This window comes from Parambassis ranga, chromosome 7, assembly GCF_900634625.1.
Source record: "Parambassis ranga chromosome 7, fParRan2.1, whole genome shotgun sequence".
Taxonomy (NCBI): Eukaryota; Metazoa; Chordata; class Actinopteri; family Ambassidae; genus Parambassis; species Parambassis ranga.
In genome coordinates, this window is record NC_041028.1 from 19884208 (window position 1) to 19911492 (window position 27285).

General features: G+C 42.1%; 1 protein-coding gene across 2 annotated transcripts; it reads right to left on the reverse strand.

The window, feature by feature from the left end:
- Positions 1-145: 145 nt before the first annotated feature.
- LOC114438292 (helicase ARIP4-like) lies at positions 146-22961 on the reverse strand. 2 transcript variants are annotated; one of them, XM_028409514.1, is made up of 22 exons: positions 22715-22961; positions 15962-16205; positions 15158-15291; positions 14872-15024; positions 11988-12193; positions 11712-11894; positions 11361-11494; positions 10983-11179; positions 8850-9053; positions 8610-8748; positions 8329-8506; positions 7423-7641; positions 6395-6513; positions 6147-6271; positions 5273-5372; positions 4972-5177; positions 4550-4725; positions 4273-4469; positions 3985-4184; positions 3816-3905; positions 3634-3729; positions 146-3517 (listed from the first exon to the last, which is right to left on the reverse strand). In XM_028409514.1, exons 1-22 carry the CDS (start codon positions 22716-22718, stop codon positions 2433-2435), a joined length of 4389 nt encoding a protein of 1462 aa, XP_028265315.1. In that variant the 5' UTR covers positions 22719-22961; the 3' UTR covers positions 146-2432. The 2 variants fall into 2 exon arrangements, with proteins under 2 accessions (XP_028265315.1, XP_028265314.1); XM_028409513.1 differs by lacking the exon at positions 22715-22961 and adding an exon at positions 21322-21585.
- Positions 22962-27285: the final 4324 nt, after the last annotated feature.

A 27285-nucleotide genomic window follows, 5' to 3' on the forward strand; every position in this document is an offset into this window, starting at 1 on the left:
CAAATGAATAAATATGCACCGTCATAAATAAATTAATTTGGTAAAATTCAAAAATTGTAAAAATAGGAGAGCAGAAATAAAACAAAGTAAACTAACAGTTTCAGTATGGAGAATAAAAACTGTCTTATTTTTTGAGATGAAGCAATTATTAATAATTATTTTATTATTAATTATTACATATATATGTGGGCCCTTTTAATACAATAATCATAAAATCACCCAAAATGATCCAAAGTTTACACACCCTTTGATGTCTGGACTGATGAGATGTTTCCACATCTATGACTTGTTACAGTGTGATTAGTGTTGATACACAAATTCAGTGTTATCCACACAGGATCAAGAGAGGGCTGGAACCTATACCAGCTGCCGAGAGGCGGGGTACCAGTCTTTGACAGGGCTAACATGGACCGACAATCAACCAGTCACACTCAGAGTCACCAAATAACCTAACATAGCATGTCTTTGGTAAGTGGGGGGAAGGCGACATACTGACAGTGCCCCTTACTGTCAAGATATTGGAGGATTCATCATCCTGGAGACTGTTTCCAAAATGACAGTAATTTTAGATCAATTAAGACAACCAAAGATTTTATAGTTGTTTTCTTTTTACTGGAAGGCCTCATCGACAACATCACAAAACACAGCAGTGATGAATGCTGGAAGAGGGAATATAGCAGAGAACCAAGGGTATGTAAACTTCTCAATTTGGACTATTCTCAGTGCTTTCCTTATTGCCAATGATCGACTCATTGATTCTACGATTCTTTGAAACACCTCAGGTTAATCTGAAACTCATCAGAATCAAATCAAATGTATTTTTTCTTCTGATACACATTTACACATTCTGTCAGGGTACGTAAACTTATGACGTGTACATGGACAAGAAAGAACTGGAAATGCTAGTGGTTTTGTTTAAAGCTCCTGCTGCAGCCACAGAGAAGGATCAGTTGGTGTTTAATTCATCTACGAGGGTCACATGATGAAGCTTTTCCAGGTGTCAGCAGGCTATACACATGTGTGTTTGTCTTCTACAGTGAAGTGGAGTCACTGTAGCTGTGAGGACGTTCGCTCTGCATTGTTGACAACATTATTTGGTCTCTGAAGACACAATCCTCTTTGATGGAGGCTTCTGATGTGCATGTGTTGTTTTTGGCAAACAGGTTTGGTTTTACATGGACAGGTCAAATCTATTTCAAGGGCAAGTTGCCAGAAAAAGTAACACGATTGTTTCTTTTAAAATGATTCATTTTGTAACCCTTAAAAACACAACACGCAGAAACACGATAACAAACACAAGCACAGCATAACCAGACCTCAGGAATGCGAGTGCACTTCTGCTGGGGTTGTACATATACATATATATATATACACCGTGTATATATATATATAGGCTTGAGTGAGTGTTTTGCATCATTTTTACTAGGCTACAGTAAGACTGTGCGTGAGTTTCGGAGAGCTGGGATGCCTCCTCACCTCTCCTCTCTCACAGTTAACATTCAAAAATAGTGGCGGCAAAAAGGCATTTTCTGTTGGTTGATTCCTCGCTACAGGAGGACACCTCAATAAAACACAGTTTATTTTTCCTCATTTCACCTGGCTGTTTTTAGGCAAGCATCTTCTTTAAAAAGTCGATTACATGAATATAAAATTACACAAAAAAGGAAAGCTGGATCTTCTCATTGTCTGATGCCTAAATAGAAGAAGTCTTAAAAAAAGACCTGATATAAAGGCATTTGATCAAGCATACATTCTTTCCTTAGGAGTTTTAAAGTTTTAAAGTTTCAGTACAACTGCAGCAAGCCTCAACTGTTCTTTCAATCATTTAAAAAAAATCCCATTTCCTTTGTTGGTACAATCTCCCTGTCCTGGCAGTGAATTCAATCCAAATGCTTTTTCTTTCTTCTTAGAAATATTCAGTAGCAATATTCTGCGACACACGAACAATATCATTTCACTTTGACTACCAGCTAACTCCCTCCTTTTAAAAAAAAGCATCTCATTTGATTTAGCTGAAAGCAAGAGTCTTGACATTTAGAAAAGCTGCAAGAACTACAATTTCTACAATCAACAGTACATCGAGAAGCCATCTGTGGTCAGTACAGCCCCACATTCAGCAGTACTCAGTCCAGTGATTAGCATTTTATTGCCAGTTAAGGACCAAAAATGTGGAAACCTAACGTCCCTTTCTACCTCCCTCTAGAGCTTTCTTCTGATATGCAGCAACATTTTTGTATCTGTATTTAGTCTGTGTTCCCCTATATGTTAGGGATCACCAGAGGAAACACAGCAGGGGCTCAGCTGTCATCATTTTGACAGGCTTTCATTTATTGTCCAATTTCCCTTAAGGCCTGACTGCACAAACCTGCATCCTGGCAAACTCACAGTCATCCTAGTTTCATCAGGCTAAACTACTGAAATCCATTTTTCTGTCATTTTCCGCTCACCTCAATTACATCATCATCATCATCATCATCATCATCAACATCTGAGCTGCTCACGCTGCTAACATCCCCACTGTTAACCAGAACTGGACCCCTGTGACCCTCAGAGCGCACTGAGGGAGAGAAGGATGAAGGGGATGATGAAGAGGAGCTGGAGGCAGTAGGTGGAGGGTACTGTGACAAGAAACTAGCTCCGGCCGGGCCTGGAGTGGCAGCTGGACTGGGCAGCCCACTCGGAAGCATGGAAGCTGTGTAGATGCTGGTCAGAGACGGACTGTAAGAGAAGCCTGGTGACAGCATCCCAGCCATGGATGGGCTCATCATGAATGGGGGCAGGGCTCCTGAAAGAGAACTGGCAGCTTTGACTGATGCAGAGGATGATGATGAAGATGTGATAGCAGGAGTAGTGGTTGTTGTTGATGAAGAGGAGGAAGAAGCAGCGGGAACAGTGGTGGCTCCACCTAAGCCAAAGAGATCTGCATACATATAACTGGGGTCACCCATCTGAGTGTGGGGGGGCTGGAAGTAATGTGAGCTTGCCCCCATGAATAGTGGATGCCCCAAAGAACCACTTAGCCTAGCAGAGTTTAGATCCAAAGGGGGGAGACCGTAGCTTCCACTGAAGGGGAAGCCTTGTGAGGCCGAAGGGGCAGTGGAGTGTTTGCCGCCTGGTTGTTTACTAGGCCGCTGATTCAAGGACAGGGTGGAGGCTTTGCGCTTGGAGCCTGTTCTCAAGTCTTGAGCAGCAGTGGTGTCCATGTTGGGATGGATTACATTAGAGGCATCGTGGTGGTTCATATTTCTACTAGTAAAACTGCCACCATTTGTCTGAGCCAGTTTAGAAGGCAAGATGTTCACACTGCTCTCTGCTGCCCTCTGTGGCTGAGTGGAAGAGCCTGCTGAGGAACCAGGTTCTGTGCTCCTTGTGTAGTGCTGCAACTCGTGGAGGATGTCTGGGCTGTCAGGTGAAATAGGGCGGGTCACAGACTTGAAGAGTACTGGCTGCTTCCTCTCAGGTGACAGGCAGCCATTGCTGCTATTGGTTGCAACCTCCTGAGGTGGAGTTTGTGAATCTGAGAGGAAACACAGGATTAGGTATGAAATTACTTTTTGATGATGCATCTCTGATAGTTCAGCCAGAATTCTGTGCTCTTAGTGAAGCTGAGCTCTGGTAAAGAAACCCTCTTACCTTTGGGTGGCGCTGGTGCACTCTCATCCAATGTCTTTGCTTTATTAGCTGCTCTGATTGCAAAGATTCTGCCATCAGATGTCCTGATGTAGGTCCCTAAAACAGAGATTTTGGCATGTGAGTATGGAAATACATGGCTACACTGCCAAGTATTTTGGTGATATAAGAAAGAGTTATTGTACCTTTAGTGCCCTTGATGATATGAATACTTTCTCCAGTGGGAATCCTTGCCTGACAATCTGTTGAGCTGTTGGTGCCTGGAATCACTATGTCTGAAAGAAGAAGTCAAAATAATATACCGAAGAAGAATTCATGCTAAACACTTGATTACATGCTACACACTTTGCTTACCAGTAGTAGTGACGATTTTCTGGAAAACCACACCGGCTTTTTGCAGGCTGTTAACAGGGAAGCCTCTGAGGCTGGACTTAGAGGAATCACTGCCTGGGGGAGAGCCTGCAGTTACTTGGCTGGGCATCAGAGGACCAGGAGATGACTGGGATGTTTGGACACTGCCCATTGGATTCTCCTCACTGTGAGTTGGAGGACGCCTGAACAGAGAATTAAAAGTTGGTGTATATAGGATCTTTCTGGGAATACTTCCCCTTTTACTTGTCAGTGCAGCTGTGAGTTACTGACCAGTTTCTCTGACTGAAGGCTGGGATTGTGGTGAGGCTCTGGTCACTGGCGGGATAGTAGTGAGCGTAGGAAGGGCGGGTGTATGGCACGGAGGCCCTCTTCTCTTCTTCATACCCCTTTTTAGCTGCTTCCTTCTCAGCACTGCTGAGCTTTAGCTCTCTGCGGTCAATCAACAGGGACTCATGGGGGAATGGTTGCTGGAACGGAGGTGGAAAAGAGATGATGAATGATTTGCTCTTTAACTTCTGTATACATAATCAGTCCTCCATTCATCTACCTTGGTAATCAGGTCAGGATAGAGGTGCAGTGCTTTCCTGAGGACACTCTCCATGCTGTCATGGGGCTGCAGTTGAATCTGGGAGGCATCAGGTTCCTCCTCTACAAAGTGAAGAAGGGATTCAACTTCCCTCCTGGTGAAGGTCAGCACAGGGTTCAGGTCATCCACCACTCGGTCTGATAAATGTAGAGTGGGAAAGTTAGGTAAAGTGAGCTGGAGATTATTCCAGCTGTCAATGTGTAAAGAGTGGGGGTAGACCCTGGATCGGTCACCTGGCAAGCTCAGAAAGTCAAACCACCACACAGGCATGGGAAAAACACAATAAGCCCAAAGGGCACCGATGTTAAAAATCCCCAAAAGAGATAATGCTAATCTTGCCATGCAGGGATTTTAGGGTTCATTAGGAGGAAGGTATTACACACCTGACATGCCCTGTTTGGAGATCTGGCGGTCGTAGATCTTCTTTTCCAGTGTGAAGTCACATACCAGTCGGTAGATGTGACACGGTTTCCTCTGTCCATAGCGGTAGACTCGGCACACGGCCTGGGCGTCATGGCAAGGGTTCCAAGAGGCATCAAACACCACCACACGGTTCGCCCCAATCAGGTTCACACCCAGACAACCAGCCCTGAGGACCATCAGGAAAAGAGTTATTTTCATTTGACATCCATTACATTTTTTTCCACACACCCTAATATCATTCGTGTTGTGCATGTGTGTTACCTGGTTGAGAGCAGAAAGAGCCATACTGAAGTGTTGGAGGGATCGTTGAACTGATTTATCAATCTTTCTCTCTCTGAGGCCGTTGTGCTTCCATCCAGTCCTACAATATATCACAAACACAACCAAAACTGAATTAGTACACAGTTAATACACAGCATGTAACACATGCAAAACTATTCGTTGTTCAGTTTATTTGGTTCTTTACTTTGCTAGTAGATTATTAGTGCCAGATGATTTGTAATCATTCAAAGTTATGAAATAATCATGTATCCAGTGATCTTGTGGTTACATTTCATTTTTTTCTCGCTTTTTTGTTCTTTGTTCTGTAAGTATTTTTTTTTTCCAATTAAATTTTGATGTAAAACTGTAATACACAGGTATAAGAATTACTCAAATTTAAAATTATTTACAACTACACAAACGACTACAACCTTTAGCGGGACGGCCACCTATATTAGGTACATTTGTGTATATTGTCTGGGGATCCATACTTGCACGGTCAACTATATTCTCCCAGACTGAGTTGTGTCAATAAATGTTTCTACAGAGGACTTCCATGATTCTTTGTCTTACTACATCTATGACCTAGGAATCCTCATCTTTTCCTTCAGTCATCACTTTGCACCAACTATGTTAAGTGTGGATTGATCGATTTGGGACATATGCGACAAACTATAGGAAAAGTTGTATAAAGATAAACAAAATCATATGGTGGAAGACAATGGCTGGGCATACAAAGAACATTCCACAGTTTCACAACAACAATGTAAAGAGGTTCACCTATTCAACATTTTAAGAAATGAAATTTGGACTGAACCAGATCCAGTCACTGAACAAGAAAAAAATCATAAAATCAAGATTAACACTGACTTACTGTAGTAGTTGAGATTGCGGACCCAGTTCTGGTTAGGTCTGTCTCTGCTGGGTGTGTTAGGTGATGGAGGCACTGGTGTTTTAGCCAAGAAGTCCTCAATCACCGTCAGTGTGGATAAACTCTGACTGCAGGAGGCATAGAGAAATGGGATAAGAGATCAACTCACATCCAGACTTGCTTCACTAATTTCATTCAATCTTCAATTATTTAAAACAAATTATAAAAACATGTTATGGTTGATCTTTCACCTGAAGACCAGAAGCTTATCTCCCTTCCTGACACTCTCCTCTATCAGGTTGAATAGCAGCACCATCTTCGCAGAATTCTCCAGGATGCCTGGCTTGTAGTCGTACATGATGTCCTTTGCCTTGGCAGGTGAAAACAGAGGCTGATTAGAGGACCAACCACCTCCATATGCATATTTTGATTTAATTGAGTGACTATGACACTTGTACACATGTGCTTTAGTCAACAACAAGAAACAGATTAAAAACAAACAATTGCCTTTACTCAAGGAAATGCTTTGATTACTGCCCCTTTGATGGAAATGCTTAAAGGTAGGGTAGGAGATCTTAAGTGAAAATCAGCCAGAATTCGAAAGGAAACACACGCTCCTTTCTCTCGGAGATCTCCCCGAAGCCACGCCTCCCAATCACATGGACGCGCATTACCTGAAGACAAGCTGCTGTGACTTCGGCCATCATGCACGTACCTCTCTGGTACATGCAGTTACACGAAGTTACACTAATTTAACAAACATGCATCAGAATAAAATCTAACCCTACCTTTAAGTCTGTGCTGAATGTGCTGCAAAAGGTTGAAGAAACAACCTAACAACCTGTATACATTAAAGTAAAATAGCATTTGGAGCTGAAAAAGTTTTGTCATGTTTTGTATTGTTTTGAATATAAGTATAAAGCATGAATTTCTCACTTTTGACTGAAATTGTTACTGAAAAGGATCCTGGAGTTGAATAAAGTTCATATTGAAAAAAAGATTGAATATTTGAGAAGTATGAAAAAATAACGTCTTGTGAATATTGTGGAATAGTGTCTCTACATGAAAAATGCTACAGGACTAGTTACAAGTTCAATAGGTTTGAAGGGGTTTAAAATGATTCCTTATTTCACCTGTGTTTAATGCATGTGAATGTTGATTATAGTATGAGACCAAAAAGGAATTACTGTAACTTATTTTAAACACAACTGAAAGACAGATAATGTTTTACACATTGCCGTTTTGGGATATTTATAAATTAAAGAAGTCTTCTGCGTACCCATTCATATGTGATGACCTGGTTGGCCTTCTCCTGCAGCTGGGTGAGACTCAGTCCACCAATGGGGTTAGGGTTGTCCAGGTTCTTGGACTTTTGATTGGCCGTGGTTGGACATCGGGCATGTCCCGTCGAGGTGATGTCATCAAGGTCCAAATCTTGGTCACTAGCCAGGTTTTCCTTCTGTAAGGCTTCATATAGCACATCTGGATGGTTCCAAATCTAAAGAATATTATTAATTCACACTTTGAGTGTCTGTAGCAGGTAACACTAGGCCTAACATGTAGTGTAGACATTTTATTGAATTTATTTTAGTGCTTTTGCACAATATCATAGTGTTTAGGTGAAGCTGGCCTTTGACCTTTGAGAAATGAATTTACATCACTAGATCAGTTAATTCTGTCCCTGTTCAGTTTTGGGATGTTTTTCCAGGTCACTGTGAGCTCAATGTTTTCTGCAATATAAAGTCCTGCACCTCTATGGAAACAGCACAATCACAGCTAACAATCAAGGAGAACTTATACATAGTTTTGTACCGAATAAAACAAGTGGAAATAACTGAAAGTTATATTTCTTTGTCTTGGATCAATGTCTTGTATATTTAACATTTTTACAGCTTCGACAAACGACTTTTTTCACATTAACTGTGAAAGCCTATGGAAGAGAGCCAATAACCATTTCTGGATCATAGGGGAGTAAATTCATTACTTCCTTCCAAAGGAAGCACTCATTAAACATGCTGGATTCAAATTTTGACCACCAGATTTTAATCTGTGTCATCCTATGTGTCATTAAAAAAAACATACAGTATGCATGCATACAGCAAATGTTATTCTTAGCTAAGGTGTCCATAAAAAAACATTGAAATCTTCCTTTTGTATAACAGTAGACTTCCAGACATGCGCTCACCTTGCAGCAGACGCAAAAAGCCTTCAGTGGGTTTAGGCTGAGCCACCCAGTGTTTCCTGCCTCTCTGAAGCGGTTCATGAACTCTGTGTAGAGTGCCCTCTGCAGGGGAGACAGACGCACTAGAATTACATGTTCCTCCTTAGAAGGCAACTGGTCCTTCAGCACATCATGGCCTCGCCTGGATTAAAGAAAAATTAGAGAATATTGACAAAGCTTTGTTCAAACTGAAGAACTGAGGCAGGGTTGATGAGATGATTCTGAACACTGTAACTGATTCTTACCTCTGTACAAAGCCCTCCAGCAGACTGTGCAAGACGTGGCTTCTGTACCTCATCAGCTGGATGTCCTGAGACGTGCTGTCCACACACTGCCCATTAAGAATGGGACGTTCAAACATGTTACTGAACTCCTGCCGTGTGCCTAAAGTTTGTCCAAAATAAAACATATTGTAGTTAGATTTACTAAACTAGCATTTCAAGCAACAGTGTTTTCAAACCTACAGAGTATCAATTGTTCCATACCTAAGAAGTTGGGTCGGACAAAGTCGACCATGCACCAGTACTCAATCAGGTTGTTTTGAAGTGGATATCCAGTCAGGACCACACGTCGGCGAGTTCGGATGTTCTTTAGTGCCTGGGATGTGCTGGCGTGACAGTTCTTGATCCGATGTCCTTCATCACAGATCACCACATCTGGACCAGGCCGAGCCAAGGCTTTCTCTATAACTGGAAGAGGACAAATGGATGCTTATATCTGACATTTTACACTACTTTATAGGTAAATGTAACCTCATCATTTTCTTTCCAATGTACCTACATACATGTAATTTCATGTTCATCTCATGTACCCTCACTTTTAATTCTCTGTGTAATAAATAAATATCAGATTTAGGCGAATACAACCTCAGATGAACAAAAATGTTATTTTTTTACCATGCCATTATTTATTTAGCAAAATATGAAGCCAAAAAGAAAATTGTGAGCATTATCCCCATAATTACATCCCTCACATCGTTGTGGAGAAATTTTGGGCCATTCTTTTTCATAACATTCCTGGTATAAAACATTTACTGCTGTGCTTTAGGTCATTGCCCTGTTTCAAGACCCATTTTCCACCATGCTTTACAGATGGGAGAGATGTCTTCACATTTTCTCTAGTCCCTCTGCCCAAGAAAACCGATCACCCGTCTCAACCGGCCAGTTGCACTCACCAGAGTGGTGATGAAGTGCTTTGAAAACTGGTACGGGGTCACATTATGTATTTCCTCCCACCCACTTTGGACCCACATCAATTTGCTTACAGGGCAAATACCATAGATCCACAGAGGATGCAGTAGCCACAGCCCTCCAGGTTGCGCTGTCCTACCTGGAGCAGCAGGGGAGCTATGTGCGGCTGCTATTTGTGGATTATAGCCCCGCCTTCAACACCATTGTCCCTCACAAACTGTTAGACAAGCTGGTTAACGTGGGACTTCCACACTCCACCTATACATGGATTAGGAGCTTCCTGTCTAGTCGCAGCCAGAGGGTGAGAGTGGGCCCACATATATCCACGGCCATCGGTCATAGCACTGGCTACCCTAAGGGCTGTGTGCGGAGCCCACTGCTCTATGCTCTGTACAATCAGGACTCTCTACTCTCTGATCACCTCTGCCCACTGCAGCAACACCATTGTCAAATTTGCTGACAACACCACAGTGGTGGAGCTGATCTTGGAGGGAAGTGAGACGGCCTACAAGGATGAGGTGGAGCCACTGGAAGGGTGGTTTGGGGAGAACAATCTGCTCCTCAACACCTCCGGAACTAAGGAGGTCATTATACAATTCAGGAGGAGGAAGTCGCACATTTTGCCACTATACATCAATGGGGACTGTGTGGAGAGGGTGCCTGATTTCCGCTTCCTGGGAGTCCACATCGAGGAGGATCTGTCTTGGGGCGTGAACACCTCTGAGCTACTAAAACAGGCACAGCAGAGACTGCATTTCCTGAGGGTGCAAAGGAAGAATAACATCTCACAGAGGCTGCTAACATACTGTATGTGTGTGTGGTTCAGCAGCTGCACAGTAGCTCAGAGGAAAGCTCTCCAGAATGAAGGCAGCTGAGAAGATAGTCGGGTACCCTCACCCCACTTTGGAAGAACTACACAGTTCCCGCTGCCTCAAAGAAGCCTGGAGTATCATAAAAGACACTCACGGTTTGAACTGCTGCCATCATGCAGGCGGTACTGAGCCATCAAGCAAGGACAAACGTAATGATATAACAGTTTTTTTCTGTAACAGCAGTTTTCACACTTAATGCTGCTGAAACTTAACTTCTTAAGAGGTTTGTGCCTGTCTGTTTTAATGTATTGTTTTACTTATTTAAGCTTTCTTTTTTTTTCTTTTAGAGGTCCTTGTGCATGTATGATGCACAATTGGACAACACTTTAATTTCTTGTACAAGCTTGATTGTTACAATGACAAAAAAAATTCCATTCCATACAGAGGAGTTCAAGGTCCATTCAATGACTGCAAGGTGTCCAGGTCCTGCAGCTGTAAAACAGTGTGTCTGAGGTGTTTCTGCTGAAATGCTGTGTTTGGCTTTCAGCAGACATGGTGGTGAACATTAAGCACACTTTCGAACATTACTGCATACATCTTTCCTAATCTCTCCAACCTTTAAGCAGTTCCTGCTGTCTGTCTTCTTCATCCATGTCAACAGCCATGGATCCTGCTGTTTTCTTGCTCTTCTTTTTCCTCCCAGCCACAAAGCTCTTCTTCAGTGACAGGAGGCGGTACATCTCATAGCCCATCAGCAAGACCCCACCGTCCCGAGCCCAGTCCTCCACCACCCTTGCCCGGGTTGTTGTATTCCTGGGTAGCATAAAAATATGAATTCAATATTAAATGTCATATAAATATCATGAATTCTATAGCAAACGTTTTGAACACCACATGTGCAGGTTCTGTTGCAGACTGTTGCCTGACAAACAATGACACAATTCCTACAAGTGTCCATCATGCATTGTGAAAACCTTGCTTTTCCGTTACTCACTTGTGTTCATCACTGAGGATGTGAACCTTAAATGGTCGTGGTGTCACCAGTACAGGGTCAGCATCTGGAGGTAACGCCTCTGCAGGAGGGACCCATGTGTTGAACTCTGACAGCCAGTTCTGCAGTGTGTTCACCTGGGGTAAAAGGAGTAGAGAAATATATGAAATTATATTGTTTTTAACAATAAACAAAAAATGAAAAAATACACATGCTGTCACATGAATTGCTCCTCCCAGTTTCTCATAAAACACTGGTTAGGTTCATTAGATAGAAAATATTCAGTTTATGCTCAGGTGACATATGTACACACATCTGTACTTATAGTCTAACAGTAAGTCCACAGGTGCTTACAGGTACAATGGCCAGCACAGTGTGAGCCTGCGTGTGTCTGAACAGGACGTCAATGAAGGAGATGACTTGCAGAGTTTTGCCCAGACCCATGCTGTGAGCGAGGATACAACCAAATCCACTGCTGCTGCTGAACCGCTCCACTGATTCCACCAAATTGTTGTACAGGAAACGGATTCCACCGATCTGAGGAGGAAGTGCAGACTGATGTGACAGGGAGCAGCACGGAGGAGAGAAAGGATAGAATAGCAACATTTTGAATTGCCTCAGGTATATTACCTGGTGAGGTTTGACTACCCGTGCCAGCTGAGGCAGCAGGAAAATGTCCTTCTCTGACGCTGGATGGTTCGGGTTGACCAGCACCCTGCCCTGAGCGTCTGGTTGGTTGAGGGCATCGTTTGTGTGCACGCCACATGTATCACTTTCTTCTTTTTCATCAGTGGACTTGCTGCTGACAGTTTTGTCCTCGCTCAGATCAATGACATCTGAGTAGAGGGAGAAAAACAAATTATACGCTTGTACTAAATAAAAAGAAAAGATTAAAAACTGAAACAATAAGAAACAAACACATGAAACTAAGACCTTTCAAAGCTCTGAGCTGGCCTTGATATGTTTATTTCAGTCACACTTTGTGCAATGTAACAACAAACATGTGTCAGTGTGTGTGTGAGAACAGAAATCCATATCTGATAAAAAAAAAAGAACTTCAACAGTAATGGTATGAAAGTTGCACAAGCTAGTAGCCTGTGACGGCGTGTGTGTGTGTGTGTGTGTGAGAGACAGACTGTGCTAATATATGAGTGTGAAAAAGAGAGTGATAGAGCTTATATAACTGCAGTGAATGGCTGGTTATACAAGCAGGATTAGAGTGGAGGGGGAAACGGGTTATGCAACCCCAACTAGAAATGTCACTGTGCCACTGTGGTGTGAGTGTGTTTGTTGTTTGTGTGTGTATGTGCGTATGTGTTCTGGCTCATAACCAGGATTAGCCGGCTTTATTGCTAAACAGACCCACTCTGATCTGCCCCACAGACACTTCAACTCTCCCTTTCTTTGTAGCTAATGCTACATTTTATCTCTCTCATCTGTTCTTTTGTTCATCCTCTCTCTCCCTCTCTCCCTCTCTTCATCTCATTCGAGCCGTCTCTGTGTTGCAGGTGTGAGTCTACAGTCTGCCCCTCTTGAACACAAAAATACGTGTTGATCCCATAATGAATTTGTGTTTACCTGAGTGTTTTGTGTGTGTGTGTGTGTGCACTCAGGCAATAAGAGAACGGTACATGATGTACTCTGTGAAGGTTTTAAATATTCAGGTACACATGGCTGCTAATCTATGAATCCCTGCTCCCACCCCTTACCCCTATTCTCACTGCCTGAAGTCAGACAGAAGAAGCAGCAGCACCTGTATGATATCTCTGACCCAGTTGTATAGATGTGAGGCCAAGCATCAGAACAAGACAGACATACTGAAATTAGTGTCACTTCTGTTTGGGACAACACGTGGGACTTTTCTAAAGGCAGGAATGAGGTCTAAACCCTAGATATGCGCTAGTTAACATTAGTTAACAAATCTCTAACCTACTATCTTTATTCTATTCAAAAAGCCTCTTAAAACCATAACCAAACCCCACAGGATGTCAGCTGTTCTGAATTTACTCTGATATAGTTAACCAGAGTCAAGACCTTTGGCCTTCCTTCCCTTTGCGTCAATCATAACCATTTATCTAAAATGGGGCGGACTTTATGTGATGACTTGCTGCTTGCCTTCTTAAATATAATAATAATAACACCTTGGATTTTCACATTTCAGATGTGATAGTTGTTGGCTATCAATATAGGACTATTAAAAATGTATACTGTAAATGGTCATTGCTGTCACATCACACTGTGACGTTGTTGCAGGGAAGAGAGCCTGCACAAAATGTCAGCCAAGAAAGAATACTTTTAACTTTGTTGGAAAACTTGCAACTAGCTAACCACAGTGGAACACACACGAAAGTCTTGGCAGTAACTGTCTTGTTTAACATCACTATAGCAGTAGTTTAAGTTTAATGTTCACACTATAAGAGCAAGTCAACTCAATAGTCTACAAATACAGTAAAGCAACCAGATTCAAAGCTGAAGGTTAGTGTTCTGTCTACAATGTTGCTTTTATTCGTGCTTCTCACACAGCTCTCTTAAACAACATCCTGAACCTGTAACTGAAAATCTCTCATTCTACAGATGAAGCTAGTTATATGATCTCTGTGTGTCATCGGTCTCCATAAAGGCACCTTTATATAGCATATATACATCTGCAACCAGGCTCCTCACAGTGTACCAAAGTGCGCACTGTCCTGTGTAGGCACCTTATTTTCACTCTGCCCTAATATACAGGCAGCTCATAATATATACACTCCACAGCTGTGTGTCCCCATTTCCATGACCTCAAACAACCCAATCTACAACATTCTTTGAATGATGTCAAAGTCAACACACACTTGGAGACTAAATTATCAGGCCCCTATAGAAATATCATTATTTTTTCATTTTTTATTATTTTACCTTTGGACATTCTTACACTGCCACCATCACGTTTGACTGTATGAACCCTGTTCTTTGGGTTATACACCTCTACTTTCATTTTTCCAAACAGCGCACCACCTCTGTGACCAAAGACTTCTAGTTTAATCTGATCCAATGAGACACTTCCAGTCTCTGTGGTCTTACTCCTGGGTGCCTCTAGCATACTTCAGTCTGTCTTTCTGCAGAAGTGAAGGTTCTTTTCTGGTCTGTAGTCTGGCAGTCCATTCCTGTGCAGGACTAAAGTCACTTCAGTTCCAGGCTTGGTTAAATCCTTCACGTGTCTCAGCAGTTCTTGGCTTTTTAGACTCACCTCTCATGCGTTTTTAGAACCCTAAAAATGTTTCACGTCACAGTGATTTGTGCTATGGCTAAACAAAGAGGACAGTTCTTCAGGGGCTAATAATAGTGACCCTGGTAGTTTTGTGTTTGTGTGGAACTGAATAAATTCCAGTCTTTCTCAAGGCTCCGCAGGCTTTCTCAAAGAAACTACAATGGTAAAAATTACTCTAGTAAAGAGAATCTGGGAAATATTTGAAAAATATTCACAGAGAGCTAATCATTTTGTCTCAAACTGTATTGTGCTGTGTGTGTCTCTTACCTGTATTGATTGCATGCTCTTTAGTAACAGAGTTGGCTATGTTTGTCTTGCTGTCGATCTCACTGATGCTCCTGCAGCTGGAACCAACATGGTCCACTTCCTGTCTGATTGACACCAGTTCCGTTGAAGACAGCACATGCTTCGCCACATCATCTGCAGAGGGACAGCAGTGATGACATGAGTGAGAGCATGAAGGAAAATAACAAAGCACTGTACAGGTTAGAGCTGATGGACCACCAGATGTAGCATTGTGGAAGAATTTCTATGTCTGAGTACACGATCTCACCAGTGGTGTATCCAGGTAGCAGTGGTACTGGGAAATCCTGCTTTCTTTGCTGCTCCAGGCGTCGCCTTCTCTCCAGCTCCTCCTGCTGGGCAGCTTTGGTCACACTTTCTAACTGATTCTCCTTTAGTAGCTTCCTATACAGACAGAGAGAAGGAATTTTGTTTTAGTAAACTGTCTTAATTTACACTTACATGACACTACAAAACATTAAAAACACAAACCGATCACCAACGTCAAAATCCCCAATAACAAAGCAGAAGAGACAGCAGGCAATGAAAGGCAATAAGGTTGTTGAATCAAATATCCAGACGTCAGTTTTAGGTTGTGTTTCTGTGTGTTAGCACATGCTGACACTTTGCAGCTTTGGTGGAATGTGAATAAATCACAAAACTATGTAGTGATGTCTGCAAATGCTTTAGCTAACACTCAGCTTACTAAAGCTAAGATTAAACAGAAAAAAGCTGTCAAAGTAAAATGTGAATTGTGTGTTGGACAAACAAATGTTTCCTTCTGTGTCATGCTGTGCTTCTGCCCCTAGTGGCCAACATCTGAATAAAGATGTTGATGAAGTAAATAGATTTACTACCATAAGATTTGAACGGGGGAGATGATTGGCAGGTGCTGCTAATCATCAGTCCTTGATGAATTGTTAAGGATTATAGCTGTGCAGTTCTCACCTGAGGCTTTAACATGAAAAGATAGTGGGCTCATCTTCTTGAAGGATATCTTTTGACTGAACCAGTCGTTTTGTTTTTGTAGACTGGGACCATGTTTAATGTAAAGTGAGGCCAGTGAATTCAGTACCTGATGTTGCGTCTCATATGTGCAGGTTTGGAGCTCCTCTTCTTAGTTCTGTTCAGGGTGGAGGGAGACAAAGGGCTTTGGCCTGCCAGACTGGAGTGAGGTCTGGACATGGACTGGGAGGTGGGAGGGTGGGCAGGTGTTTCCTCCGAAGGTGAACTAGATGGTGGAGGGGTGCATTGCCACACAGCTGGATCCCCGCCCTGAGCCTCATTCTCAGAGCTGAAAGGGGCGCTGTGGGACTGGTCTGTGAGAGAGACACAGGACGGTCAGTTCAAGCCGTGCATGATACTGCATGTCTGTTGTGCATATGTAAAGATTAACTTTGTCAAAATGACCTGTGTGACAGGTATCCCTGCTCTTCCAAACAATTAAATTAGATAAAAAGATTTTGCTCAACCTTATCTTTGTCTTAGGGGATGGGTATGACAACATGCCTCAAAAGCACCTCTTTAAATCTCCAAGGTTCCAAGGGAGAGAATTTCAGTGTTTCACCATGACTGAGGAAGGTACAGACATTTCTCAAGGACAGCCTAACCCTGAACATGATGTCAGCAACTGGTATCGGACAGTTAAGGAGTACAGCAGGCCAACCAGACAGATTTCAAAAGGACCAAGAAGAAACAACAACAGAAGCTGTTAACATGCACACAGTCAGGGCCAAAAACCAATAGTTTTGTAGTTTGTAGTTTGTAAAGATCCTGATGGTGTTTAAAGCTGCTGCCATGGCAATATACCATCCATCCATCCATCCCAACCCACTTTGTATACCATCAAAAAGAAAAGTACATAAATAATGCTAACAAAGTAAATAAAAAGTGTTTTTACTTTGACCAATGACTGCATACTCTGGTTAAGAACTCTGGAAGTCATCAGTGTGCATCAGAGCCACAGCATGTAGCTCCACATCTTAATACTGTTATAATTGCATGCTTTTACTTATTTTAATATCTTTGCAATCATTTCTTGAAAAGATGTTATTGTCAGCTGGAGCCTGATAAGATTTAAATTCACAACAGTGAGTGTAAACTGGCATTTAACTCAACTGTATTGGAAACACAAACAGATAAATGCGTGGCCATCATGCATTGCATAACACACATAGGTTATCTGTTTTCCTTGGTGTTCTACCTTAAAGCTTTCTTCCCTTCTTTTACTTCTCTCTCTCTCTCTTTCTTTCTCTCAGTCATTGTGCCAGAAATACACTGAATCAGATCTAAGACTTATGTAAGCACTGGATCATAAATATAGATGGCTTATGAAACACAAGGCGGGACACAAACGGACACACATTCTAGAAGACCAGCATTTATATACAAACGTTTCAAAGGTGTGACACCTTTGTGTATGACAGGGGCGTGCAGATGGCCTTTGGTCTGCCCTTTAAGTAGATGTAGCACTGTGCTCTGCTCCACATGTCTACATTGCTGTATTTATAATGATGTGTAGGTCTTCACAGCAAGGGGTTTAGTTTGATAATACCTCAATATGTTAAAGAAAAACGAAATTATTAATTAAAGTCATAAAACATCTAGCAATAGCTACAACACATAGGACAACTGGACCTGTTCGGCACATGCAAGCCATCACATAATGCAGCATGTATGCTGTTAGCTGCATGCAAACAATTTGACCCAGCTGTGACTGTTAATGTGTTAAACTGAAAACAAAACTGTATTGAAATTAGTATGACTGTGAAATCAAACTCAAATGAAGTGGCCAAGCAGATGCAAGCTAACAAGTTACCATAGCATAGGCTAATGTTAGCCCGGTAACAGATTAAAATTAGGTTTTAGTGCTGCACTAGAAAAATCAACCAAAAAGAATGATGAAGGCACAGAAAGGCAGAACGTAAACACACTAAGGAGCTGAGCACAGCAGCACTGGTATTAACAGAAATGCAGGAATCAACATTCAGAACGTTTTCAGGTCCTGTTATGATATATGTGTAGTTTACCTTAAGATTTCACTGCTACCGCAATTATAACATGATACTGATAACAGAGCAAAAAGAAGATGATGATGAGGAGGAGGAAGAGGAAGACAGAGAAAAAGAAGACAAGCAAGAAGAAGTAGCCATGTAAGAATAAGAAGGAGCAGCAGCACTGGGTGCTCAGGGCCCACATACATACAAAAAATATGGAACATAAATGTGTTTGCTGATCTGGCCAAGAATCTGCCTGGGATGACTGAACAAACAAGGACACTCTACCAACACACACAGGATTTTTAGTTTCAGGACACCTGGCATGAGAAAGCGCGCACACACACACACACACACACACACACACACTTGCATGGAGGCTGGTGATGAGCTCACAGCAAACTGAAAAACAACTTACATAAAACGCCCCTTCAGTCCATCAGTGTGGAACAACCTTCTTGATCTGGCTGCTAATGACACCTCTGCGCAGGGTGTCTGTGTGTTAGTCTGCTCTAACTTTAAAACAGCCACATCTATTTGGTTTTAACAGTAAACTAATGTGTGAACACAGAGGTGAGGAAACAGGAAGTCAGACTTTGCCTGACAGTAACCAGCAGTTTGTGTGTTAGTGTAAAAATGTCAGAAATGATGTGATACACACATGAGGCAGGTCAGGGAGGAATGTGTTAATAAGGTCAGTAGCATGTGTTAAGATTTGAGACACTAAACTTCGCTATTAATTGCTGTAAGGCGCACAAAATATTACAACTGTGAAATTTCCAATTAGCCTCCTCAGTGAGACACACACACACACACACACACACACACTCTCACTCAAGGAGAAAATCGAAAGTTGCTCCCTCATAGACAGATAGGCCACCACCACGAAGGCTGGTTGAACAAGAAGGGACGCTTATGTAACTGCTGCCTCTGGCTGTTACACAACCAGTATTCACAAGAACACACACACACATACACATGATGTGTGTTTACAAGATGTACCACGTCACAAACAGAACTCACAAGTGCTGGCAGAGGAGCACAGTTTAAAGAACATGGGGATTTTATAACCATCTGCACTGAATGAGTTATTAAGGCTGCTTTATTAGAGCGAGGCAGGTGAGTTATGAAACCTGCATGCTGTCCGTGTCACAGAAACCACGAGAGACACACATGAGGAAGAATGAAGAGAGAATGAGGGCACAAAAACAATGCCTAGAGAGAGACAGAGACAGACAGAAGAGTGAGACAAGGTAGAACAAGCTTTTTGTAGGCCAGTGTGTCACTACAGCTGAGGAAGAGGGAGAAACAGGGAGGAGGAGGAGGAGGAGTGAAAGCATGTGGCTGATCATATTATAGCCTGTTACATCAACGCTTGTCGTCAGTTATAATCTCTACAGCTTTCCCAGAATGTATATAATGCATGGCATCTTTGTGTTTGCACCATCAGAATCAGATACTTCATTGCCATATATTGCATTATGGTATCAAATAGTCATAAAGTGGTGTTTACCTTCTCTGTGTGTACCTTTTTATAAATCATAGTCAGTTGTTTAGGAATAAATTATACAGAGATAACCTTTGAAAAAAGCATTATAGCTAGTTTCTGGTTATCACCAAAACAAGCCCCGCCCCCTTCCACAATATAGTTTTCTATTCTACCCTAAACTGATGTCAGACAGATACCATCAGTTTCATGTATGTGACTATCCATAGTCACTGACAACAATTCCACATAGAACAACCTGCTTTCTAAGAGTTGCAGTTTCTTAACATGAACAGACCTCTTGCTTGTTCTCTCAGTCTGTGACCTGTGCTGGTGATGTATGTGGTACAAGCTGAGAGATGTATCAAACACTATACACTATATTGCCAAACGTATTCGCTCATCTGCCTTTACATGCATACTGTATATCAAACAATGATATAGAATGGAATATTCCACCTTTTGAAATGTGACATTGTACAGCACAGTGCTCAAAGGAAACATGGGAACGTGGGAATGAGAGCCACATGGCCAGCCCGGCACAGCCGTGTGGCTCTCAACAATCTTCTTCTGCACTGTACTGTTATGAAAGCAGCTTGACTACACATGCTCCGGCTGTTTGGCATGGACCCCAGTGCTGGCCTAACAGGACGGGTTGTTCCTGCCTGGCCAGCTGAGGCTACTGAACAGTGCGTGAAGTGCTGCACATTAAAAAAAGAAAAAAAATACCAGCTACATCCGGTTTTAGTGTACCACTGAGGTGTTTCTGCTGTTATAATTAGAGGGACAGGCTGTACTGACAGGAACAGGACACACCACACACAGTGTATCTTTACCACTACTGGACACTCATAATGACGAGTCTTCTCACACCCAAACAAAGCCCATGACTTACAAGCATGTAGATGTTAATTCCCCAAAAAAGATCTTTGTGAATGAGTCTGACACTGAGACAACCTGTGATGTGACTGAAAAACTTTTCTACATCAAAGAAATATTTCACCATCTTGAGAGAAGCTTCATCTGCTGCCTCCCTCCCCGGAAAATGTTTGTTATGTCACTTTCTGCTTGCCACAAAGCAAGTGATGGATAATTACCCGGCTAGATGTAAACACTGCTGAACAGCATTAATCTGCTGTATTGTCATTTTATCCTACTAACAATAAACAGCATACACATTGCTGTATCTGTCACAGGGTATCCAAACTGTACACATGCAAGCGCCATACATTATAGTCTGACTGCAGACTCCTGTCCTGGTCTCACGCATTTACCCTCCTAACCCACTGTTCCTCTGAACCATATGTTTTACTGGCTCCACATGCTCACACTGCATGGCTCAATTCTGCCCCGGATCCACCAATCACATACTAGCATTGGTTTAGGTAACCGTAGAAACAGCCAATGGGAGGGTTGGCACAGGCCAACAACACGGGAGAGAAGCGGTGCAGAGACCGGCTAAAAAAATGGAAGGAGGATTAGAAAAATAATTTAAGAAGAGAGACTGAGGGGATGGGAGAGAATGTTCAGAGGAATACGAAGGAGAGAAAATGATGAGAACACAGGGATCCATCAAAACAATTAACACTGTAGACCGTGCATGCATAAGGAGGTATGGGTCCACTGTTACACAACACTGTTAAGTAACTTAACAAGTATCAGTGAACTACTGCTGCACCTTCTAAAAAAGGTTCCAGTGTTAAAGATCCCTTCCTTTAAATCTTTTTTATGGTTTTTTCTCCATTTATCTCCTCTCTGGCTTCCATTCATGCTGCTTTTCAGGAACAGGATGCAGCAGTGAAGCTCCGGCCAGCAAACAGTGTTCAGTGTTATCTCATCAGCTGTGCCTTTCTTCCGGTTCTCAAAGCAGCTGAGCACCTCTTCTGGGCTCTAAACTTTATCCCCATTTTCTTGAGGTCAGAGATTCCCCTTCTTTACTATGATGTCACCTACCTCCAAATGATTCTGATTCATCCAGGAGCAGCATTGTTACGGAGTAAAGAGAAGAGCTGCTCTCCTCTGCCTCCCTGTTTTTTTTAAAAAAAGCTTCTTTCAGGGCAAAAAAAATGTCAAGTAAGAAGTTAGAAGGAGGTGTATGTGCCCTCCTCTCAGCCTGGGTTTGGACTCGGCTGGTCTGATCCACTGCCTCACTGACTGACTGGCTCACTGACTACTGGCTGACCACTGTGTGTGCTCCTTTCTGAGTCAATAACAATGTGAGGCAGAGGCAGGCAGCAGGGCTGGCAGCTGAAAACTTACATAACCCTTCATGCTGGAGTGGGGCCCTGCCGAGGGGGGATCGGTACAGCCAATCATGGCTTTTTTACGTCCCCCTACTTCCCACAAAAAAAAAAAAAAAACACTCCCCCATAACACAGAGCATGAACGGAAGCAGGCGCCCACACACTCATGCTGTTTATGTGTTTGTTTGTCAGTAAAGATGTTCAGGTTCAAACATCACTATAAGGCTCATCCTTTGAAAGATCAGATCATTCAAACAAACTAAATTCTATCAGACATGTCAAAACCACACCAATATGACACGCTGTTTCCAGTAGTTCACTTTGAAAATACATCGTATTACATGCTACGCACACGTAAGTGACCCTTCCTGACCCTGCTGTGTATGAATGAGCAATACAAAGGAATGCAGAAACCTATACCAAGCTGTGAGACACTCACAATGTTCCAGAGACAAAACCATTATTTTGTCCTTTAAAGGTCAAATAAAGGCTATTAAAGATATTAAACAATAGTAGAAAACCCGCTGAGGGGTTCCTTCTCTTAAGACCACAGGACAGTTTGAGCCAAAGACCAAAGTATGATGGAAACACTGTCATCAAATACACAAATCAGACTGTTGCTGTATCTTTAGATTATAAAACTGCTTTAGTTATAACTGGAGCCTAGCTACACCCATAAATGATGCAACAAGAGTGGACATTAGTTTAGTTTTTGGCTGCTTTGTGTGCACTTTATTGCTAGACAATGCATCATGTAGTACCAGACAACAATACGAAAGAATACACAAATCAGACACACCGAAGAAGTCCTCATGTACTGGGAAAGGCACATAGGCTGCTTTTTGGGAACAATGACAACTCCTATGTCTATTTCATAACATGCCTTATGAAACCTCTGAGATTTGCTCTGCCTGAGTGGCTCAGGCTAAACAGCCTTGGCACTGCAACACATGTAGGTCAGTGTGGTAGAACCCCCCACACTGATAAAAAGCAGAAAGCCCATCTGAATTAAGAGCTTAGAAGAAAGAGAAAACAACGCTCCACAAGCAAACAGGGCAGCCACACACTTAGCCAGTCATTCAAAAGAAAATTCAGCTACTCACCCATGTCATGTGGCTTAAAGTTTTTTTTGTCTACTCTGGAGAGAGATCCATGCCTCCTGCTTACACTTTCACTCTTTAAGGAACTCCAGGTGCTGCTGTTCTTTTTTCACACACACACACACATTTCCTCACAGTCCTGTGTGACCCGAGTGTGTGTCAGCATGTGTGAGCGTGTGAGGCTCTCAACATCTAGCCTCGTCTTGCAGCTTTGCCGGCGCTTCAGTGAGGACAGAAGGCCATTGGGACAATTACAAAACAATGAGGCATTGAAAACTACCCCAGACTGCCGTGTGTAGGAACTCCCCCACTGCCAACAGTGCACTGTTTCCTGTCTGCCTCCTCCTCCCCCTTTCTCCTTATCCCCTCCCCCCTCCCTGACTGACTGACACAGGAACAAGTGTGATGTCAGCTAGCCACGCCCACTCGAGAGAAGCTGCCTTAGGTAACAGGGTTCAACCAGGAAAGGGTGAAAAGAAAGATGAGGGTAAAAGGTTGAGAGAATACAGGCTAGTGCCCTCACCACAAACTTATTTCAGCAACTATTAATCATTACTATTACAAAACATTATACAATTAGCAGAAAACTGAACGAACGAGAAGGAATAAATACAGACAAATGTTTAGGCAGAAGGTAGTATTATAAAGAACAAAGAGGTGGATAAAGAAATGAATAGAATAGAATAGAATAGAATAGAATAGAATAGAATAGAATAGAATAGAATAACTTTATTTATCCCAAGCTGGGAAATTTCACTATTCCAGCAGCAAAAAAAAAAAGAACAGAAAAATAATAAAAATCATGTGAGCACATGTAATAGGCTAAATTATGCATGTGAGAGCAACAATAGCAAACGACAGGTTCTACAAGGCTGTTTTTACAACTTGTTTATATGAATGGAATAAAGGAGCATTGTTGTACACTCGGGCAGCTTTGTTGGTGAGTGGGGTAAATTGCTTCAAAATCAACCCTGTGAACCCGCTGACTGCTGTAAACCTATGTTGGTGGTGTGGGATTATCCTTCCCAGATCACTTTACATACACAGAGCCCAGTCTCACATGGCTGCACACACTAACCTACATTGGTAGTAGACTGTGGGGGAAGGGGCAGCACAGGCAGAGCTACCAAGGGTGGCGGTGGGGAGGGGGTTAGAGCGGAGGCAGCATGACACGTGACGTGAGGAGCTAGCTCCTAAACCTACGCACACACACACACAGTCACCTTTGCCATACTACCACAGTTCTGATAATAAACCACACCTGTGAGAGAGAAGACTCCATTTCACTGTTTACATAACCTAGATTGACCAATAGGCATGAGAATAATAAGAGAGGAAGAAGGGGAGAGAGCATGTGAGCCACCTTAGTAAGTTCTCATGTGTGAGAAAAATGAGACACATCAAGGCACCAACACACATCATATTAAACTGCAACATCAACACAAGTGTTATATGCTGGATTTCAACCACAGATTCTTCACATGTACCAGAGCCCGTTTGCTTGATCATAGCTGCATGTAATGTTCACCTGGGATGAAAACAAAATGTTTTTACATGATGTGCTACTGAACACATTCAGACTTTATATACAACACTTTAATCTAGCCTACATTTAGTGCAATGTTATAGTAAAATGTAGTATATATATATATATAATGGGGAAATTGCATTTACTATATATATATATATATATATATATATATATATATATATATATATATATATATATGTATATATATATATATATATATATATATAGTAAATGCAATTTCCCCATTGTGGGACTAATAAAGGTTTCTTAATCTTAATCTTAAAAGTAGTCTGGTATGTACAGTCACCCACATGATACAGTATGTGACTATGGTGGGAATGTTCCATCAGTGTAAACAAACAATTTATGAGATCAATAATAAAACAGCATAACTTTTTTTCCCTGTACCATTATTTATTAAGCAAAATGAAGTAAAAATCATGTGTTCAATGCTGTGCCCCCTCTTACTGCTTCCATCCATTCATCCATTCATCTACAAACTGCTTATCTGAAGGAAGACTGAACAAGTACAGTGTGTTTGGCAGCAGTCTATAAGCAAAGACACCCAGACTGCCCGCTCACCAGACACTTCTTCTAGCTCTTCTGAGGGAATCCCAAGGCGTTCCCAGGCCAACCGAGAGACAAGATATTTCTTGATGAACTGATCATCAGCCGGTGTACAGACCTCTGTAAAAACAGATGTTTTGGCAGTTTGCTGCTTTGGAACATTCAGGTGTGTGTTAACACAATGGCAAGAGAGAAAGACATAAACAATGGTGTTAGAGAAGCAGCTGCTGCTGCACCAATCTAGAGATTGAGAAATATAAGAGAAAAACAGGGCTACATGTTTAGAGTAGTAGAGTCTACAGACCTCACTGAGCATGCTCAGTGTTAATGTGACAGCACAATTAGAAGAAGACTGAACAAGTACAGTTTGTTTGAAGGGTTACCAGGAGAAAGACTCTTCTGTCTAAAAAACACATGGAAGCAGGACTGAGGTTCACTAGACTGCATCTGAACAAAGAACAACACTTGTGGAACAATGTCCTATGGACACATGAGACCAAAGTGGACTTGTTTGGTCTTAATGATCACCACCATGTCTGCTGAAAACCAAACACAGCATTTCAGCAGAAACACCTCATACACACTGTCAAGCATGGTGGTGGAGGTCTGATGACTTAGACTTGTTTGCAGCTACAGGATCTGTACACCTTGCAGTCATTGAGCCACTTACGTTATATTACATGTAGACGAAACAAAATTATTTCCCAAAACTTAGAAATAACAAGGCCAAAAAATATGAGCCCCTGATACATACAATCAATTGTGTAGCCTTTTAGTTTGATAAGATAAGATAAAACTTTATTGATCCTGAAGGAAATTCTTGACCGCCTGAACATGCTTGGTTGTTTTTCAACAAGTCTGAGTCACGTCTCCTGAGGAAACCTAGTCCATTCTGCTTTGGTGAATCTCTCAAGACCAGATTTGATGGTCTCCTGGAAGAGAGCCTAAAGGATGGAGCTTGATGTGAAACATTGAGATCAGGTTATAGCTAACAGCTAGCATATGACTCGCTAGCACAGCAGAACCAGCAGGTGGTTTTTCTCATGAGTTATTGTATCTCAATCCTTTTGACATCGAGCCAGTCTTATGCACACACACACACACATTAGTGTGATGTCACTCTGTCTGTGTGTCATCATGTAGACCAGCTGGTCGTACTGTATCACCTCCTACTCCTCACTCTGTCCACACCGTAATCAGGTCACCACACACAAATGCACACAAACATGTTATGAAAGGTTTGTTTTTTTTGTCAACCCTAATAAATGTCAGTAAATGGTCTGTACATATATATACTGTCTGCCTACTTAAAGGTACTCAAAGAGCTTTATACAACTTTACATTTACCCTTTCACAAGCACACACACATACACACTAACGGTGACACCACTGGGAGCATCTTGGGGTTAGGCCTGTTATCAAGAACACATGCGGAGGTCTAACTCACTGTGATTGGTTTTAAAAGGAGTGGGCTCATATATAGAACTCAATGTGAAACCAAAAAACTAAGGAGTGCTTTATTTATTACAGCTGGTTCCAGAAAATAAAAGTCTACTCTCCGAAACAAATGCTCCACAAGACAAGATTGCATGACAACTCGACACGGTAATGCATGTTGTTTTCAACCACCAAGTGTGAAACATTTCTAGGAAGAGACATGTTCACTACTTTTCTTGAGCTGAAGTGAGTGTATGCTCTGCTTACAGACACCTACATACAGGCAGGGAGAACGGGCTAATTACACAGACTACTCTCCTGCTCTTTGGAGTCAGGATGTGTGCGCATGTGAGAGAGTTATAAAAGACGTGACTAAACACCATGACAGCCTCATCTGAATTACACAGAGCCTGCACACTCACCTCGGCCTGCCCACACACACTGAAATAACACAAGCAAATCTGATAGAGTAAATTAACTGTCATGATTTCTGTGTGACAACTTTCACAGAGTGGGCGACTTCAGGACACCTGCCAGGCAACCTGTCTGGCATGACTGTCCACTTGGCAAAGCCATGAACTGGGCATACAGTAATAACCAGAGTTACTCGATAAATGACACTTAGAGAAGGCCTTAACTGCTGCCCTTGAGTTTTATACAGTCCATGGATACAGTCTAAGAGACTGTAGTCTTGTATTTCTCTGGTCCACACACATGACATTGTGCATAGGACAAGCAGAGCAGTTAGATGACAGAAACTGATGCTGGATTTAGTTTTGCTGCCGACTGCTTTAGAGTCCTCCTTCATGATTACTTCCATCCTGAAAAGATTCTTAGTTCCAGACACACTAAAGCCTTTGGACAGCATTATACTGCCACCACCACGTTTGTGGGAAGTGTGTTCTTTCGATTATACACCTCTATTTTTTTTTTAAATGTCATTTTTTATTGCAGGGGCTAATAATTTTGTCTCCAACTGTAAATTTTCCAACTTTGGTCCCTAACTACACAGCCAACATGTAGATAAACGACAACAACA

Coding starts and splice junctions, on each gene's coding strand:
- LOC114438292 (XM_028409513.1), bottom strand. CDS start 21,355: ATGCTGCTCCTGGATGAATCAGAATCATTTGGAG. Junction 16,206..21,321: donor TGAATCAGAATCATTTGGAG/GTAGGTGACATC, acceptor TCTCTCTCACAG/ACCAGTCCCACAGCGCCCCT. Junction 4,185..4,272: donor GCCTTCAGTCAGAGAAACTG/GTCAGTAACTCA, acceptor TTCTCTGTTCAG/GCGTCCTCCAACTCACAGTG.